At 35.4% G+C, this 20,364-nt stretch overlaps 1 protein-coding gene across 6 annotated transcripts in view; it reads left to right on the top strand.

The window, feature by feature from the left end:
- LOC128240877 (sodium bicarbonate cotransporter 3-like) overlaps positions 1-20,364 on the top strand; it is an 85,719-nt gene that overhangs the window by 7,616 nt on the left and 57,739 nt on the right. For 4 of the 6 annotated variants that reach the window (XM_052957854.1, XM_052957852.1, XM_052957853.1 and 1 more), the window contains exons 2-4: positions 3,973-4,357; positions 10,180-10,297; positions 13,455-13,583. In XM_052957854.1, the coding sequence (XP_052813814.1) occupies positions 10,189-10,297; positions 13,455-13,583 (238 nt within the window). In that variant the 5' untranslated portion in view covers positions 3,973-4,357; positions 10,180-10,188. Of the gene's footprint in view, positions 1-3,972; positions 4,358-5,137; positions 5,295-10,179; positions 10,298-13,454; positions 13,584-20,364 lie in introns of those variants that run through there. The other 2 variants (XM_052957849.1, XM_052957850.1) reach the window with 2 other exon arrangements.

The raw sequence follows: 20,364 nt of genomic DNA, 5'->3' as shown, positions 1-20,364 counted from the left end.
ATGATTTCTGTGTGCTTGACTGTTTGACAAGTATGGAATGGTGAACATGTTGGTGTAACTTGTCATGTCATTTTGAATAGGGTGTGAAATGGCTAAATGTCATAATCTGATTGTGAGAAAGTCATGTGTCAGCATAATTTAAGGATAAAAATCATTGGACAATTATTTTTTTTTATTTCTGTTTATGAATATACATATATGTTTTTTTAAAGGTAACATTAAGGTGTACCATAAATTAGTCCGCCCGGTTAGCTCAATCGGTAGAACTGTGAATAGGATAACCCTGGTTCGATTCTCGGGCGGACCAGGGTCACTTCTGTTGTGATTGGTTATGAAATCCTTTCTACGACCATTTGCACTGTACCACTGCCCCTGGCATATACAGAAGTTGTCAGTTCCTTGCAGTGTTGAAGGCACCAAGTACTGGTTAACTGCCTGTTAGTCTGCCCAGGATAGGTGTGCAGTGGTTGAGCTGTCACGCTGGGCCCCTTCAATACGCTCACGCCGGGACCCGGAGTATAAACTACCACCACCACCACCACCATAAATTACTGTGTATAGAATGCTAGCATAGATAGGTCGTACGAAAACAAAACAAGTTTAAAGGAAAAAAAAACCCTTAAAACCTCAAATACCATTGATATGAGGCAATGAAAAAATGTAAGATTGTCTTAGAGTGCCTGTTCAGACATGTTCTGCAAATGTTACACAGGGCTTCCATTAAGAATTTGAATCTGGAAGTATTCCTGTCCATCAAATTTGGAAGTTTTTCACTGAAATGTGGAAGTTTAGGTCTCCTGAATAAGATACCTTTTTCCACTATTTTTCAATTAGTATTAAAAATCAAATAATTTGCAACTTTAACTTGCCAAATCCACATACTTATACTATAATGATTCATCTTTCTTAAAGACTGATTGAAATTGTGACCTTAAAATTAATATTTACACCCGGTTTTGATATTTTGAACTTCCAAGCTTTCAACTTTGGAAGTTTACTTAAAAATTATGGAAGTTTTTGTACTTCCAAGGAATCAATTTTGGAAGTTTTAACCCATTTTTAGGGAGTAATGTACTTCCAAACTTCCTTTAACGGAAGCCCTGGTTACATTTAAGCAACATGCAGCTGCTGATACATGTTTAATTCACAGATTATGATAAAGAAAAAAATCCATATAATTTTTCTGTAAACGATGTTCACTCTGAGTCGACCCCTGTCGTAGGAAGGTCTCTTGGGGGAGCTATGGAATTGTCAGCTAGATTGTTAAGGCAGTATATAATTACTTGTTTGACTTGGGAGGGTAAACCTTGCATTGGCTGGAATATTCCTCCTGCTCATTGTGGTATACTGTCATAATGATGTTAATAAGTATCTATACAGAAAATGCTCCTAAATTGCTGGTTCTGAAAGAGTTAGTGTCCAGTGGTTTTACTCATGTCTTCAGAAGTAATAGTTACAACAACCAGATTTATTGAATTTACACACAAGCACTTATAAATTTCAGCTTCATGGGTAACTGCCTTGTACCATAATGTCAATGACAATATTCAATAACTAGCTTATTGTGCAGGTCTCCAGCAAAGATTTGAAAAGGGCAGGGTGCTAGGTCAGAAAGGGCACTTTTGATGAGCATTGCAGGATAAGCCTTAATGGGGCACTTGCAAGGACCAATGTTCAATTGTAATTGTGTATGTCAGTCATTGCATTAAAATTAGGCCTTTAGATGAACTATCCGGAATTCTTATACTATAGCTTTGCATCAATTTTTTTAAGCCCTGCTACCATAAATGACTGGTTATAAGACACACTTTTTCCATCAGATTACAAGCTATTGACATTTTTTTCTAAGGTCGATTTCAATCCGAAATTGGCCCTTCAGAGAAATTTAAAATTCAGAATTTTAGAGTTTTAGCAAGCCCAGAAGACATTTTACCAATGCAGGGCTTCCAGGCTTGTGTTAATTTCGACCACTGGTTTGTGCTGTATTATATAAACTAATTTCAATTATACCAATAGTTTGTTTTGAATACCTTAGCTGTTATTTTTACTATAGTATCAATTTTATGTATATTTATTATTTTTATATCTGAAAATTGACTCTGTCAAACAAAAGGGCACAGCAGGGCGAGTAAAAAGGCAGCAGGGTGCTGAAAAGGGCAGTGGGGTCCCCCACCCTGCTGTTAGGCCTAGCTTGAGCACTGTCATTATAAGCAAATAGCGATGTACTTTGTCTGCACACCATGCAGTCATCGAAATTAGACTTTTGGATCAACAAGCCCGAATTATTATACTATTGCTTGGCATTAAATTTTTTAACAAGCCCTGCTATATAAAATTCAGAATTTGAGCAAGCCTGAAATACATTTTACCAGTGCAGGGCTTGCGGGCTTGTGCTAATTTTGACCACTGACCATGTATTATACGGTTAAGCTCCGCCTACTTGTAACTGTTCTGATAAGAGTTCTGATGTACAGACAAGAACAAAAGAAATAACATTGATCAAACAGTGCACTAGTGTTAGATGTTTAATAAATTGATAATGAAAGACTTGAGATTATTTACCACACTGAAACCATTTGATGGATTTGTCTGAAAAGTATTGAATAGAGAAAAATTATGCTCTTTAGCATATTTTAACGTTTCAAGTAGGAATAAGTGATCACAAGACTACAAATATCCAGTCAATCTGACTACAGTGTAAATGTGTGATCCTCTTCTAGTAGGTAAAGATTTCAGTTAGATTGCCATGTTATCTGTCACCATGAATTCAATATGGATGTTGTTTTATGTTCACGAAAAATGCCATACTAAGCCTTAGATGGATTGAAAAATAGCGTATTTAGTAGTGTTGGGTATTGGTTCCAGTTTGACTATCGATAATCAGTTCCAATCAAGTACTTGACCAATAATCGACAGCACAATCGGGTTTTGACAATACCTTATTGGTAGTTTTATTCTTGTGTAATAACTTGTAATCCCTAACAATGCTAATGTTACGTGTATGTCTGAAGATATTAAGTGTTGTTGTTGCTTTCAGCCATATTGTTTAACGATAATATTTGAACACTTTGAATGTACAAATTAACTCAAAAGGAGAAAATTGGTGGGAATTAACCGAACGCATATATCACGAGAGAAAAGAAGAAAAAACAACTTGCCAGTTGAATCGATTATGACTAAAAACAATTGATTGTCACCGATTTGAGGCCCAACCAATTATTTTTCGATTATAATCGATCATCTGCTGAACATTTCAAGTATTTAGAATACTAAACTTTTTCTGACCTATTTTGGGCTGAATTTAAATAAGGCCCCTTAAATCCCATAGATAAAACATACACATTATTTCCAAAAGTAAAAATTAATTTCCCAGTTTCTGTCAAAGAAATTTGGTATGGAATAATTGGTGTACCGGTATAAAACCCAAACTCTTATAATGTCCATTTACCTTTATGTCTTTTTTTAAGCAATCTTGTTCATTTCTAGGCAATTTTTTGAGACATTTAAAATGATGCAATTTTCCTAAATAGAAACACCAGGCCTGGCCCCATTACAATAATTTAATGCTGAATGATGTTCTTGAAAGCTTAAATGTACCTGTTGTGAACCGAGACCTTTGTAATCATAGTATTAATCTCAAGGTTTTGTCATCCTGTAATCAATTATTTGTTGTTTATGAACATGATTGAAGTTAATATTACATTTCTAAACCAGAATAAAATTGAGAAAATGTTAAAATTGCTATTTATCTAATATATTTGGGGAAAAACAAAAACTATATGTATACGTCACGAATATGCGGTGAAGAATTCCTTCTTGCCAGGGAAAGAATGCAATATTTTTTTTTATCCTTATCCCCAATCTAATGGCCAGCTATTTTACAGGTTCAATCAAAACACTTAGATTTTACTCATAACTTTAAGTTAGATTTAAGTTGGATACAGCTCTTGGAAGATTATTATCTATTTCCAGGCAAGAAAACCATGGCTGCTTACTTGTTATATAAGCCCACAGGCTGCGCTTGAGCCCATACAGAACACGGCCGACCAGAAGGCCACGCTAGACCCCCCCCTGGACAAGCTTAGAAAGCCCAATTTCCTGGAGGATAGAGAAAACACACCCATTACCCTAACACCCCACAACCTAAAGCTTTTACCCTACAAAAAAAACAATAGTGAACTTGGCTTGAAGTTCAATAAGAAAAAAATTGAGAGAAGTTGTCTGCGCAGTTACACTTTCACATATCTGAGCCCTTTCTTAACCAGTGTGAAGTCCCCACTCCCGAAGTAAAACAACAGAACGTGTGATCAAGCCAGTTGCTGATCCCTGAAGAATATAACTGAAGCTTAAAACACAGGTATATATATATCTCTATTGAATCTTTTTAGACAGATCAACATTACTGAAATATGAATTCAATTTGATATATATATATATATAGAAAGCTCCATTGGTAACATAGTGTCATTGAATATTAACACCAGATTGTTCTGTGATCTGATTGGTCAGGATTAGAGAAATTTATTTATCTACGGTTACCTATTGTTTTTTTGTTACTATATATATGTTTTAATTGAGGATGTGAATGATTTAGGCCAAGATAACATAATCATAAGTTTCTCGAGCACATTTCAAGAACAGGACTGTTGCAGTTTTTAAAAAAAAAAATAAAAAAAATATATAAATAAATTTGTTTTATATAATACAATCCTGTTTTAATAATACAATAGGGATTAGTTTTATTTCAAAATAATTTCTTCAAACAAATAAATCCCCCAAATTTATACTTTTTAGGCTGAATATTGTTTTTACAAGAATGAAGCAGGGACAGAAACTGAATACAGGGATGACCTAGAAACAAAGATATTGTTTTCTGGGGCCTAAGAAAAGTTTTAAATTTGTTATGTCTGGTTAAAAATTAAATTATGTTTTTTTTTGTCATTTGAAGTGTTTTGTTTGAGGATGTGATAAAGTATAATAGGCTGATACAGGATCCATCATCTGTGGTCTCATGATAAAATGGGGAACTCCTTAATGATTTAGAGTAGAAATGAGGGTTAAATGTTAGCTCAAGTGTAGCGATATCTGAGGTCAAAGATTTCACTTGTCTCCTTCATGGTAGACACTGCACACACGTGTTTCACAGCCTGTAAAACTGTGAGTCAAATCTTTTACTGAATGGAAGTTATTGGTACCAATGTTATTATATATAGTGATTATTGAAAGATTTTAAAAGATTTTTGAAAGTTTAAAACTGGACTTGATACCAACTGGTTGATTATTTCCTGAAGAAGGTAGGAAAGTTATCTACTTAAATTCAAGTATTAATTTTCCTTTGAGGCACAATATGCTATTCTTGTTTTAATGTTTTTATAAGGAAGTAAAGAATTTTGTTTATTAACATAATATACCCAGTTTTACACACCAGTTTTAAATTATAGTGGATTTTAACCATGACTTTGTAGCTTCATCATTGTAACATAAAGAAAACGTTTCCATTTCATAAATGATATTGTTTGAAAAGAAAGGAACAACATAACACCACTTGAGACTGTCAGAATTTAGTTTCTCATTTATGAAATTCAATTTTTTTAACGATAATTTTATATTATTTTAAACTGTGTACTTCAGAAAATTTGTAAACAAATCTCATGTTTAGTGTGCAGTTTAAAAATTAGCACTGCCTGGGTATAAACGAGATCATGAATGAAACGTGACTTCTCCCTGTAGAATTATGCGGAATATAAATGGAACGTGACTTCTCCTATTTATAATACACTGTACTTCATAAGTCCTGTTAATCTCTCAGTGATCAATTACAATTGGAACTCAGTGAATGATTTTGTGTCTTTTCTTGAAAGAAATACAACAAAATAAATGAACACTGCGGAAATAATGGGTAATGATTTTAAAAAACCCAACGATTAACTGTAATACATTATAAATAATATCATTATTATTGTAAATGGAACGTGACTAAGACTCCTTGTAATAATATATACGCTGCATTGCATTTTAAATGTCCTGTTCATCCTTCAAACAGCGGTAATTTAAAATTAGATCTTAATGAATGACGTTGCGTCTTTTCTTGAAAGAACCACAACAAACCTACTTTAGGAAAACTGTCCTATTCGTAAACCTTTTGGTAAGCTGAATACAAGGTGTTTAAACTTCTCTGTCTTAATGCTGTTTATGTTCAATGGAGTAGGAGTTTTTGGACATTATTTAAATAAGCTATGCAATGATAAAATGGAATACATTATTATTATTATTATTATTATTATTATTATTATTATTATTATTATTATTATTATTATTATTACTGCTATTATTATTATTATTATTATTATTATTATTATTATTACTATTATTATTATATGTTTATTATTATTATTATTAGTAGTAGTAGTATAATTGCTATTATTATATTATTATTATTATTATTATTATATTATTATTATTATTATTATTATTATTACTAATATTATTATTATGTTTATTATGTTTATTATTTCTATTAGTAGTAGTAGCAGTAGCAGTAGCAGTAGCAGCAGCAGTAGCAGCAGTAGTAGTTAGCAGTAGCAGTAGCAGCAGCAGTAGCAGCAGTAGTAGTCAGCAGTAGTAGTTAGCAGTAGTAGTTAGTAGTAGTTAATATTCTGTCAAGTATGATTCTGAAAGAAAATTAATTAATTTTTAAATTAAGCTTAAATTACCTAGTTCGAATGGTATTTATTTGATATATAATAAATAAAGTTGACATTTTTAGACATAATATTTATAATGACTGGTTTTAAGAGCAGCAATTCTGCTTTGCTAAACTTTAAACTGTGGACTTATTTTTATAAACTGAGTGAATGCTGTATTGACAGGTAACAAAACATTTCCTTGTCACCATTCATGCCTATGTCACTAGAGTGAGCCTGCATGAGACAAAACAAGCATTGATCCCAAGTATTCCATGATATAAATCAGTATTAAATAGCAGCGACGACATGCGCTTAAGATATATTTTACTGATATTAATACTAAAATAACACTACAATTCTATAAAAAAATCAAAATAATGTTTGCATTTTACGTTAGGAGTAAGCTTAGTTAATAACATTATGCTACAGATAAGGGTTGTACTTGGCAATAATACCGTAAATGTTCTATTAAATGTGCTTGCCCTAATAGATGCCCTGGGGGTTGATCAAAAAGTGTTTTTTTTAACGAATCTGTGATGTGAACAATGAATGCCTTCACCTTAAACTTCTAAAAATGCGAAAAGTTCTGATAAAAAGCAATCCTATGAACAATGAATACCTCAACATTAAACTTCAAAAAATGCGAAAATTTCTGATAAAAAGCAATCCTATGAACAATGAATACCTTGACCTGAAACTTAAAAAATGCGAAAAGTTCTGATAAAAAGCAATCCTATGGCTGCCCTTTTTTGGGCACATCATGCATATATACAGAAAACCCATATAGTATTGTACATAAAGACAGTCCCGATAAAATTGCCGAAAGTTGTGTATTGATTTATTGAAGCCACACAGGGTTCTTTAAAAGACTCGCTCAAGGGGCATTTATTAGGACATATATAAATATATACAGTATGTTTAAAAAAGCACCAATTATGATATAAATCATACTTCTCATTTGTTGTATACAAATTGTTATAAGGGCCTACTGTTTCTACGATAATTTTACGACTGTTTCGGGAACAACCGGTTACAAATCAAAGATTTTGCTAATCCGTCGTAAAATCCTACGCAGTGATCTCCCTTGATGAGAAAAGCGTGTTTTATCATGCAAAGGGAAGTAAGCGCTGTGTGGTGTTATTTTATGGATTATGTTCTGCTGGTAGGATCAAGCCTAAAGTGCATATACATGCATATTTGCACTTCAGTGTGCCAGCAGGCTTTAACAATCACCAATACACTTATTGGAATGAAGCCAAGGTGTACTTTAAAGGGACTGTACACCAGATTGGCTCCAAAAGTCTTTTTTTTTCTGTAATGAATCTCAGGACAATTATCTAATAGAATGTGTTACGCTTTGATATCATAATTGTAAAAAAAGTACCAAAATGTAAAAAAAAAATTGTGTCGGAGACCGGGTTCGAACCCGTGTCGCCAAAATTGCAGTTCAGCGTTGTATCTACTGAGCTACGTCCGCTAATTCTAATTGAGTGACATAATTAAGCTTTAGACCTACCTCGGTAATGTCACGTGATAACACCGACTAGCCAATCACGCATAAGGAATGAATTCTACCTGGTAGACATACCCAGTAATCTTTTTAAATGGAAAAATACGAAATAACTGCTAAACTTAAATTAATTGTAAACTATGTGGTACTTCAGTAAGTTTCAATGCATTGTACACATCGATGCCAAGTTTATGTCAGTTTTCGACAATTTTCTTCTTTTTTTTCGCTATTTTATCATATGGAGTACAGCCCCTTTAAAACACTTAACAAAATTACATATGGGTGTACAATACACTTAAAAAAACAACTCATTATATGCAGCTCTGTTGATAAGATTCAGTGGTTTCTTAGATATAGATAAGAGATTAGCCCAAATAGAAATGATATTGTATGGGGGACAAAAAATGGCTAGGTAGGTAGGAATAACAATTTGTTTGGTAATTATTTTATTGTGTACTAAGTATGTTTATCATTGAATTGTTTACCTACATAATCATTCTAACATTAACGTGCCAAGAAAATGCATTGTGTAAACAAATAAACTGTTATCACCTTGTTCAAATAATAATGCCTCATGACGAGTTTTCTGATTTCCAAAAAAAGATTAAAAAATCTTTTAATAATATAGTTTATTTTGATTTTTAACAAATGGTTGTTAAAGGGACTGTACAACAGATTGGCACCAAAAAAAAGTTTTTTTCTGTAACGAAAATTATTTAATAGAATGTGTTACGCTTTGATATCATAGTTGTAAAAAATAGTACCAAAATGTAAAAAAAAATGTGTCGGAGATCGGATTCAACTCGTTTCGCCAAAATTGCAGTCCAGCGTCGTATCCACTGAGTTACGATGGCTTACTTTATCCGGGTTACATAATTAAGCTATACACCTAACTCGGTAATATCATGTGATAACACCGACTAGCCAATCACGCATAAGGAATGAATTCTACTAGATAGACATACCCAGTAAAAAAATTTAATGAAAATGTTGACATTTTGAGAACAAACCCGTACAATATAAGGTTATTGCAGAACTTAACTTATCATTCTCGACAGTTTATCATTGTATGGTTTTAAAGATAACCGTCGCCATTTTCACGAAAAAAATTTTTTGTCACTGTCAACAAACATGGTGGCCGAAAATGCCAGACAATTTGACATCTTTTCTATGCGTCTTTTAACCAAAAACATAGATTAAAAGTTTTTTTCTTGGACTTTTCACAGTTTTTTTTCCCTGCGTCTAATACCCCCTAACGTCTTATACCCAGTCATTTACGGTAAGTTTCAATGCATTGTACACATTAATACCAAGTTTATGACAGTTTTCGACAATTTTCTTTTTTTCTTGCAAATTGATTATCTGGTGCACAGTTGCTTTAAGGCACAATACTTTTATTTTGCCTTACACCCATGTCAGGAACAAAATGAAGTCACAGTTATATGATATATTCTCTTTCATGATTGAAATATTTACACCTCAATTTCCATTCCTTAAACGAACTGCCGTTCGGCAAATGCAGTTATCATCCAATGAATGCAACATCTTCGGATCGCAATTCATCGCATAATAATATACATATTTTTTCACCTTGTTATTGTTTGTATTGTCTCAGCAAGACCTTCGAACTCCACACACTTTGACCAGCCGAACTGCGTCAATACCCCGATAATGACATCAACCCCGCAATTCGTTCCTTAATTAAACCACAGTGTTTCATGTTAATCAGTAAACCATGTATGATACTGGGATTATACTGTTGTATCTGAATCACAAAAAAATGAATTCTTCTTCATAAATGAGAGAAAGGAGGTTGGGGCGGGGGGGGGGGGGGGGGGGTCACACTCATCTAATATCCTAGGAGTGATATCATATAAAGGAGATATTTTTAATATTGCACCACTAGGTAGGCAAACTGCTTCAACTTTTTTTGACTAACTATCTTTGGTTCATTCCTGTTTTTAAATATGTAGACTTTTTCAGGTTTGAGAGATGGATTTGAACAACACGGGCCATACAGATGTACCCCTGGTAGCCCTGCCACTGAGGGATCTGGGATCCTTTGTGCACGCGCCAACTGTCAGTGATGCAGAAATCAGTGGTAAGCTTGAACTTATGATGTGGGTCTATTGGATCCTAGAGACACAATTTGTCTGTGGATTTGTGGATTTCAACAGATCCATGGCTCATGGACTTGCTCCCCAAGTTACGCCCTGATTAAAAAAAAACTGGTTGCCTCTAGATGTAGCTGTATTTGATGGTGGTATTGCAGGCTTTTTTCTATAGTACCCACGGGTCCGACTAACAGACCCATTCCCAAAAGACTAATATATGATATTTATACCCCCACTGTCGGTCGGTCGGTCGGGCGGGCGGTCGGTCGGTCTGTCGGTTTTCATGGTTTCCGGACTATTACTCATGAAAGGCTAGACAGATTTGAAAATTTTTTGGTACACAGGTGTAACATCAGAAGATACAGGTCAAGTTTGGTATTGGGGCTGGTGGGGCCAAGGTCAAGGTCACTGTTACTAAAAATAGAAAAACGGTTTCTGCTTCATAACTTTAATTGGGCATGAGATATTGTGATGAAACTTGTTGTATAGGCAGCCTCTGTGAAGACAATGCTTGTGATTGAAAATGGGGCCAGTGGAGTAAAGGTTTTTGTGCACTGTTACTAAAAAAAAAAAAAACGTTTCCGGACAAACAATACATGCATGATAAAAGAAGATGCAGTGTGCAGTAACCTTGGAGTTATGGCCTCTTTTCAAAGGAATGGTTTGCCATTCCTGTGTCCAGGCAGCATTTGGAGGTATTCGTCACTCCTGTGACAGCTCTAGTTTTCCCGATCTTCAGAAATACAGCCCTATCAAAACTACTAATATAAAAATAATAAAAAACGAAAAAATATTTTTTTATGAAAATCTTTTTATCTGTAATGGTTCATTTAAGATCCTAATAAATTATGTGATGTCAAGTTTTGGGGATGATTTAATTCAGAAATTGTTGATTTTTATCAAATTCAGAGATCATTCAGATCTGTATGAAATATTATTTGTCATGATTTATTGCAATAGATATTTACACCCAAAGGATTGATATTTTAGCCGTTTCAGGTCTTTTGAAAGGGAAAAGAAACTAATATTAAATAATTTCCTCATTTGTAGGAGACTGAAAAGCTTTTTTCTTTTATGTTAAGGGTCTTTTTCCCAAGATAGGCAGTAAAAGCCCTGTATAATGACACTTCAGTTTGCTTTGAATTTGAAGAAAGGACAGCCCTCAAAGGAGCTTCTAAAAAGCCAGTTTTGTCAATGGGCAGGGTGCTTCACCCCATTGGCGGTCTAAAGCCGCCTCCATACCCTCGCTGAAATGTTTTCAGCCCCTCTGCTTGCAGGTCAATCACATCCCTGCTTGTGTGTTTTTCAAATAAATCATAATAGGCTCGGTGTCATTTGAGTTCTGGAAAAATGTTAATGTTGAAGCTAACATGAAATCCAGTCATTAAAGTTGGAAGCTAACATGGAATCCAGTCATTAATGTTGAAGCTAACTCGGAATGCATGGTCCATAACTCTGCAGACATCAGAATAAAACTTTTGGATGAACAAAATAGGCAGAGCAATATTTCAGATGAACAATTTTAGATATCCTACAATTTGAGTACCTGTAAATGACTTTCTTTCTCAGAAATTCCCTCCTCTGTTTACAAATCATCGAAAATATGCTATATTATCCAGTTCACCTCTTTTCAGGAAAATCTTAGATCTCTGGAATCTGCTTACAATAATGATGTGTTTTTTTCTGTCAGATGGTGCTAATATAACCAAACAGTGTATCAATATTATTAACAAATGTTGGGTATGGATTTTTTTATAAGGGCGACATGCTTCCTCTTTTACAATCTCTTTCTTAGGGTAACTGTAAATTAATTGCTAGGTTTTCATCCCTGCCTGCCCCCTTTTTCCGCCACCACTTAAATTTTATACCCTCAAATAAAAATGTTGAACTGGGCTCTGTATTTGCATATTGGTTTAGCATTAACTGAGAACAGTGTTTATCATACCAGCCGGTGTTGATGTAAACATTCACGTATGTAAAAAGGAGAATTGTTACGATTGTGTTCTTGGTTTGTCTAGAAACACATGTATATGGTCCCAAATGCAATATAAAAGAGCATAAACAAATATTCAACGGTGAAACAGTCCCCTATGAAAAATATAAAATTCAAAATAAAATGTTACTCCCTGCCCCCATTTAAGAAAATTTGGATGAAAATCTAGCAATAAATTTATATTGGCCTTGACATGTTCGCACTATTTGAACCTTTCTGTAGAAATTATGTGCGTGACATTTTGTTTACTTTCATACCGATTTGATTTGATTCGGACACGTGTGATATTTAGGAGAAAAAAGATTGTGTAAATTTGAATGCTTGTACTGAGGTTGAATTATCTTGCAAATGTCTAAAAACATTCTCCAAATAGCTGATACAATGAAAATGAATGTTTTACACTTGAAGAAGTAAGATGTTTCAGAATGATTTATGTAAAATTTATAATAGATGATTGTGGTTACAAGGTGTTTTATACTGCTGTTATTGTTTTTACTTCTGTTACTGTTGGTAAGATGGTGGTTGTGGTGCTGTTGTTAGTGGAAGTGGTAGGGTTGAGGGTGGGGTTGATGGTGGGGTGATAATGGTGGTAATGGTGGGGTTGATAATGAAAGTAGTGAGAGTGGTGGAAGTGATGATGAGGCTGCTGCTGCTGTTGAAGGACAGATATGGTGATTAAGATAATGAGGTTAATAATGATGTTGAGGATGTGATCGAATTATGACTGATGTTTAAATGATTACATCACTCTCTAAAACGCTGAAGGTAAAAGGTCTAGGTCAGGATTATCAATCAGCATCTTAACAATATCTATTGGACTTTTAAACTCAAATGTTTTTTAAAGAAAGAGTATTGTCAAAACCATGGTGCAAAACCTTTATCCCTGGCAATACCACATAAACCTTTTAAGATTTTTTTAAAATCAAACTTGATACATATGTTGCCAGAGACTATTCACATATGTACAGCAAGGCCCATAACTCTGGCTATCATAAGTGTTGAGTTGTTTCCCTTGTTTGACTGAGAGTTAAAACTGATGAGTGTTGGCTTTCAGTCTGCAGTTTCTTATTATATTTTTCTCCACAGATTGCTTATAGTAGTTTCCTTTAAAAATCAGCCTGTATAATGTCTACCTTATCTCTTCTCCGCAGATCATCGACGTCAGGATCAAGTATATGTCGGCCTCCACCTCCCACGACACCGTGGCCATCGCCGGGGACGACATAAACATCATTCACGGAAGTCATCGCAACCCCAGTTGGAGTCGTCTGTTACTGAAGGTACTGGGGGGAATAGAGTAGAAAGTAAGATAATGAAGGGCATGTGAGATACTGTTGTAAGTTCTCCTTTAAATTCAGAGAGTTACTTCAATATTGCTGGCACATCAACAATACTGGCTCTGAATATTATGGGATAGGATGATAGTCTGGGTTGAAGATCTGATTCTCTGGCAGGTCGATTCATCGTAACAAAACTTAGGTGATGTTGCTGGGCCTGGTCGGCCCCACTTTAAGCCATTATGCAGGTGATAGGTGCGGGAAAACGTTGAGAACTCTTTAACACCACCGCCTGTCTTGCTTGCAGCTTTATATGAGTTTGTCTCCATTTTAAGGGGACTTAATAAACCACTGAGCTCGTAAACACAGAGCTCAGAGCTTGTGAACACAGAGCTCGTATTTTGGAAAAATGTTTTATAAATATGTTGTACTCATATGAACATATAAAATTATATTAAATAATCTCACTGTATATATACATAAATGTTCAGATTATCTTTTCATTTCTAATAAATTTTAGATGTTGTCAAATGTAAGATGACTGTACATTTTTTTTTCAGGATTGATATTATCAGCTGTTAGAACCCTGTTATGTTAAGATATGTTGAATGGTTCAAGCTGTTAGAATGGAAACAATTAAGGTGACATTAAAACTATAAGAACTATTCAGTTTCACCCTGCAACTAATACATGAAGCTTGTATTCACACAGGACGGGGAGGCAGTGGAATCTTCAGGCGCGAGACGTACCACGGTAGGGTGACATTTTGTCGACAGCTAACATGTTCCATTTTCAGTCTAACATGACACAATCTTGTTTCCTTGTCCTAAAAGTCCCCGATTCCTTCTTGTTTACATTGTTACATGATTCAATCTGATTTTTAGATGCTGGTCCCAACTGGCGACAAAACTAGTTATGTTTCTAACAGTTGTCAATTTTTGCAGCCAATTTTTCCGGCCCTTGTTTTCTATGTGGTAAAAGTCATACTAAGTTTTAATATCATATATAAGTTTTGATAGAGGGAAATATGTTAAATCAGGTTACAATGAACACCTTTTTGAAAACACATTTTGCAAAATCTTTTTAGTTGAAAATACATTTTTAATATAGGAAATATACGCTTATGATACGGGAAATATATTCTTATTTGTATGTAATTCCGCAGAATAAGAACTTTTCTTATTTAGTATTTAATATTGAAATCTAAAACAAATTGATATTTTCTAAAAATAAATAAAAATGAATTACTTCTGAAGGCCATGCTATTTTTTATTTTTCCTGGCAGTTTACATTCTTTAAAGTAATACAATATCTATATGCATGATCATCAGGAACTCAAAATCTCCTAATGAAAAGAGTTGGAATTTTTCTACGTAATTAGAAATGACTTGCCTATGATATCCCTTGTCTAACAAATTTTAAGTAGGCAGTTATTATCCCGACGATAAGATTAAAAGAAATTGATGTACTATAGATCATTTTAATGGATTGGGAATAAAATGTCTCAGATTTCTTATTTCCATGTGTAATTAACATAGGATTTTTAAAGAGATTTTAACCATTTTTTCTCTTGATTTTCACTGATTTTCCTCACTATATTTCCCCTGGGTATTTTCTATCCTAGAGTTTTATCTATAATAAAATTGGTTCATGTCCATCCCTGTAACATGTCTTATGTTCCATTAACCATTGTCACAGTTTGTTTGATCCCTGTCACATGACATTAATACCATCTGTGCCAGGCAAGGAAATATACTTATCTTCTTAATGGTTCATCAGATACAATACTAAACCAGCAGAATTTTTATCTATTTTTTCAATTGGAGACTTAGTCTTTACAAAGAGCAGTGATTCATTTTGCTCCTCATCACCAGTCCTACACTTGAGTCCTCAATATTTTGCTCACAACTCATGTTGTTGTTTTATTAATTTGTGAGTCCAAACAGATTTCAATAACTGCTGAAACCCGTGCTCTTTCATTCAACACATTACGATTGAGAAGTAAGGAAGCAAGTTAAACTTACATTAAAAGGTTAAAGAAAAATATCATTAACTCAAGAGGTTTTGGGTTTAAGACAAAAAGGTCCTCAAGAGGTCATGGGTTCAAGACAAACAAGGCCCTCAAGAGGTCATGGGTTCAAGACAAACAAGGCCCTCAAGAGGTCATGGGTTCAAGTCAAACAAGGCGCTCAAGAGGTCATGGGTTCAAGTCAAACAAGGCGCTCAAGAGGTCATGGTTTCAAGTCAAACAAGGCCCTCAAGAGGTCATGGGTTCAAGTCAAACAAGGCCCTCAAGAGGTCATGGGTTCAAGACAAACAAGGCACAGAAGAGGTCATGGGTTCAAGACAAACAAGGCCCTCAAGAGGTCATGGGTTCAAGATGAGCAAGGCCCATCAGGAGGTCATGGGTTCATGGTTTCAAGTCAAACAAGGCCCTCAAGGCATCATGGGTTCAAGACAAACAAGGGGCACAAGAGGCCATGGGTTCAAGACAAACAAGGCCCTGAAAAGGTCATGGGGTCAAGACAAACAAGGCCCTAAGAGGTCATGGGTTCAAGACAAACAAGGCCCTAAGAGGTTATGGGTTCAAGACAAACAAGGCCCTAAGAGGTCATGGGTTCAAGACAAACAAGGGGCACAAGAGGCCATGGGTTCAAGACAAACAAGGCCCTAAGAGGTTATGGGTTCAAGACAAACAAGACCCTCAAGAGGTCATGGGTTCAAGACAAACAAGGGGCACAAGAGGCCATGGGTTCAAGTCAAACAAGGCGCTGAAAAGGCCATGGGTTCAAGACAAACAAGGCCCTCAAGAGGTCATGGGTTCAAGACAAACAAGACCCTCAAGAGGATATGGGTTCAAGACAAACAAGGCCATCAAAAGGTCATGGGTTCAAGACAAATAAGGGGCACAAGAGGTCATGGGTTTGAGACGAACGAGATGCACTATAGGTTATGGGTTCAAGACAAACAAGGGGCACAAGAAGTCATGGGCTCAAGACAAACAAGGGGCTCAAAAGGTCATGGGCTCAAGACAATCAAGGGGCACAAGAGGTCATGGGTTTGAGACAAACAATATGCACTATAGGTCATGGGTTCAAGACAAATAAGGTGCACTATAGGTCATGGGTTCAAGACAAACAAGGGGCAACAGAGGCCATGGGTTCAAGACAAACAAGGCCCTCAAGAGGTCATGGGTTCAAGACAAACAAGGGGCACAAGAGGTCATGGGTTCAAGACAAACAAGGGGCAACAGAGGCCATGGGTTCAAGACAAACAAGGCCCTCAAGAGGTCATGGGTTCAAGACAAACAAGGGGCAACAGAGGCCATGGGTTCAAGACAAACAAGGCCCTCAAGAGGTCATGGGTTCAAGACAAACAAGGCCCTCAAGAGGTCATGGGTTCAAGACAAACAAGGCCCTCAAGAGGTCATGGGTTCAAGACAAACAAGGCCCTCAAGAGGTCATGGGTTCAAGACAAACAAGGCCCTCAAGAGGTCATGGGTTCAAGACAAACAAGGCCCTCAAGAGGTCATGGGTTCAAGACAAACAAGGCCCTCAAGAGGTCATGGGTTCATGACAAACAAGGGGCACAAGAGGTCATGAGTTCAAGACAAACAAGGGGCACAAGAGGTCATGGGTTCAAGACAAATAAGGGGCAAAATCTCACAGGCTCTGGAAAATAACATTTATATTAGCTAAAAGCTGCTGTATCGATTGCTTAAATAAACAGAATATTTCTGCTGTAAGAAAACTCATTATCTAAGTGATCCGAGATAACCTTTTCATTTCATCTTATTTCTGTTTCATTTTTTCTCTTAGTTAAATATTGCAAACTGCAATGTTGTTACAGAAATCTAGGACCTCCTTGGATTACCTTGATGCAATTTACCATTCACAAATATAAACTTCCTTATTTGAGGCCCTATGGGTTTTTTTTTCTCCAGGTTTATTTGTTAATTGATAAATGTTATCAATGGTTTGATTTTTTTAAAATGTGTTTAGCAATAAAGAAATTTCATTGCAGCCTCACAGAGTGTTGCACAATTATGATCATGAAACTTTTGCATCTAAAAGTGAATACAAATTACTGCACCAGTCATTTGTAACCATGCCCCCCCCCCCCCCCCCCCCCCAGGTCGGGGGAATAGTGGGACTTTGACTTTGGGTCCAGCCAACCCCGGCTAAAATTCCTGCTCTGCGGGGCCGAACAGATGGTAAAATCCCCGCCAAATCCCCTGCACCCCAGGGACCCTAGGTAAGGCCCATTCCCCGCTATGTTTAAAGCGAAGACAAAACCACCGCGTTCACACAGCACTGCGGGGCCACCTGAAAGGTAAAAACACGACCCATTTCCCCGGCTATCCCCGGTATACACCCGGACCTTGCGGTGGGAGGGGTGGCAGTGGTTACAATTGACTGGTGCATAATGTTTACACTGTTTTCATTCATAAATAAATATATGAAAGAAATTGTATATCTTGAAATAAGAAAATTATGTTTCTAAAACATTATGACTACTTTTAATAAAAAGAAAATAATATATCATATGTAAGTGATTTAAGATTACAATATCACATCATTTTTAGAGTTTCTGAGAAATATTGGTTATTCTGTAAGATTTAGTCTTTCCAGTAGTTATAAGACGGAAAAACTGTAACGTTGTGTGAAAACAGAGGAAAACATGGAAGCACATTGGGCAGATTGTTCAGAACTTTGTTAAGTTAACAATGGAATTAACAACATTGTTCTTAGTCTTAAAAGCTGCACTCTCACATTTTTACAACTTTTTATTTTGGAAAGAGCAAATTTTTGCATAATTATCTGCAAACCAATGATATAAGCTTGCTGATAAAAAATCTGATTGTAGATTTTCATATTTCCGTTTGAAAATTAATGTTTTAACGGTTTAAGAAAAATGCATAAAACATCATTTTTTAACTTAATTATGAAAGTCTGCGATCTAATTTTTTGTCAGCAGTCTTATATAACTGGATTCCATGGATTTTCGCAAAAAATGGCTTGTTCCAAGATGTGAGAGTGCAGCTTTAAAGGTCAAACATTCTATAATGTGCTCATATACTTAAATATAGCAACTACATCTAAAACATTGTCCATAATCTCGTTAGGATGTATTCACTGTAGAGAATTCGTGAAACTTCCAGAGCTATACAGATTTGAAAGTTAACAACAATGAAAGTTAACAACAATGAAAGTTAACAACAATGAAAGTTAACAACGTTGTTAACTTAAAAGAAGTTGTAAACAATCGTCCCATTTGGGGTTTTTCTATTGTTAAATGTAGCTTAGAGAAGTGGTTGGGTAAAAATTGTCAATATACAGGGTGTTTGAAAAGAAAGGTATATAGCACTTTCATACATCAATAACTTATATTTGCTATTAGATAAAAATACTAAAATTCAAACAGTTGAAGAAACAAGATTTTTATTTAAGGGTAATGACTTCAGATAAATACAATGATGAATAAAATATTTTCCAAGGTTTTTCTAACTAGATACCTGAATCAGTCTCTGACGTCATTTAAATAATTGATGACGTTTTCGAAGTGACAGCCTTTCATCACCTTTCATTGTCTTTCTCACACAATGAAGTTGTCTGCACACTTCCTGGCTGATTCTTTTAACTTCCCGTCTAATATGTATTTGGCAACAATTCATACAGATTTCATAAATTGTTTGTGTTACCCAACCCACACTTTTTGGAGGTTGGAAGGGAGGTACTTAGTCTTTTGTTTTATTGTTTACTTCTTAAACCCTAAAGTCATAATGAAAGTTTAACTAGTTTTTTTGTGTCGCCTGAAAAGACGACATATAGGGGTTACTTTTGTCGGCGGCATTGGCGGCGGCGGCGGCGGCGGCGTCCGCGTCCCATTTCCGCTTGTCTCCTAAACTATTAGTGGTATCAACTTGAAACTTCATATGTACATAGATCTAATTGAGGGCAAGTGCAGTGCACAAGAACTGTTACTCTTGCTTTCTTAGTTTTAAAGTTATTGCCCTTTGTTAATTTTCATGCTTAAAGTTTTGTCCGGGGCATATCTTGAAGAATATAAGAGGTATCAACTTGAAACTTCGTAGCTAGACAGATCTCATTGAGGGCAAGTGCAGTGCACAATAACAGTAACTCCTGCTTTCTTAGTTTTAAAGTTATTGCCCTTTGTTAATTTTCATGCTTAAAGTTTTGTCCGGGGCATATCTTGAAGAATATAAGTGGTATCAACTTGAAACTTCGTAGCTAGACAGATCTCATTGAGGGCAAGTGCAGTGCACAATAACAGTAACTCCTGCTTTCTTAGTTTTAAAGTTATTGCCCTTTGTTAATTTTCATGCTTAAAGTTTTGTCGGGGGCATATCTTGAAGAATATAAGAGGTATCAACTTGAAACTTCGTAGCTAGACAGATCTCATTGAGGGCAAGTGCAGTGCACAATAACAGTAACTCCTGCTTTCTTAGTTTTAAAGTTATTGCCCTTTGTTAATTTTCATGCTTAAAGTTTTGTCCGGGGCATATCTTGAAGAATATAAGAGGTATCAACTTGAAACTTCGTAGCTAGACAGATCTCATTGAGGGCAAGTGCAGTGCACAATAACAGTAACTCCTGCTTTCTTAGTTTTAAAGTTATTGCCCTTTGTTAATTTTCATGCTTAAAGTTTTGTCCGGGGCATATCTTGAAGAATATAAGAGGTATCAACTTGAAACTTCATAGCTAGATATATCTCATTGAGGGCAAGTGCAGTGCACAATAACAGTAACTCTTGCTTTCTTAGT

This window comes from Mya arenaria, chromosome 7 (assembly GCF_026914265.1).
Source record: "Mya arenaria isolate MELC-2E11 chromosome 7, ASM2691426v1".
NCBI lineage: Eukaryota > Metazoa > Mollusca > Bivalvia > Myida > Myidae > Mya > Mya arenaria.
Note: the sequence above shows the minus strand (reverse complement) of the source record. Positions and strands in the feature narration are given on the sequence as shown.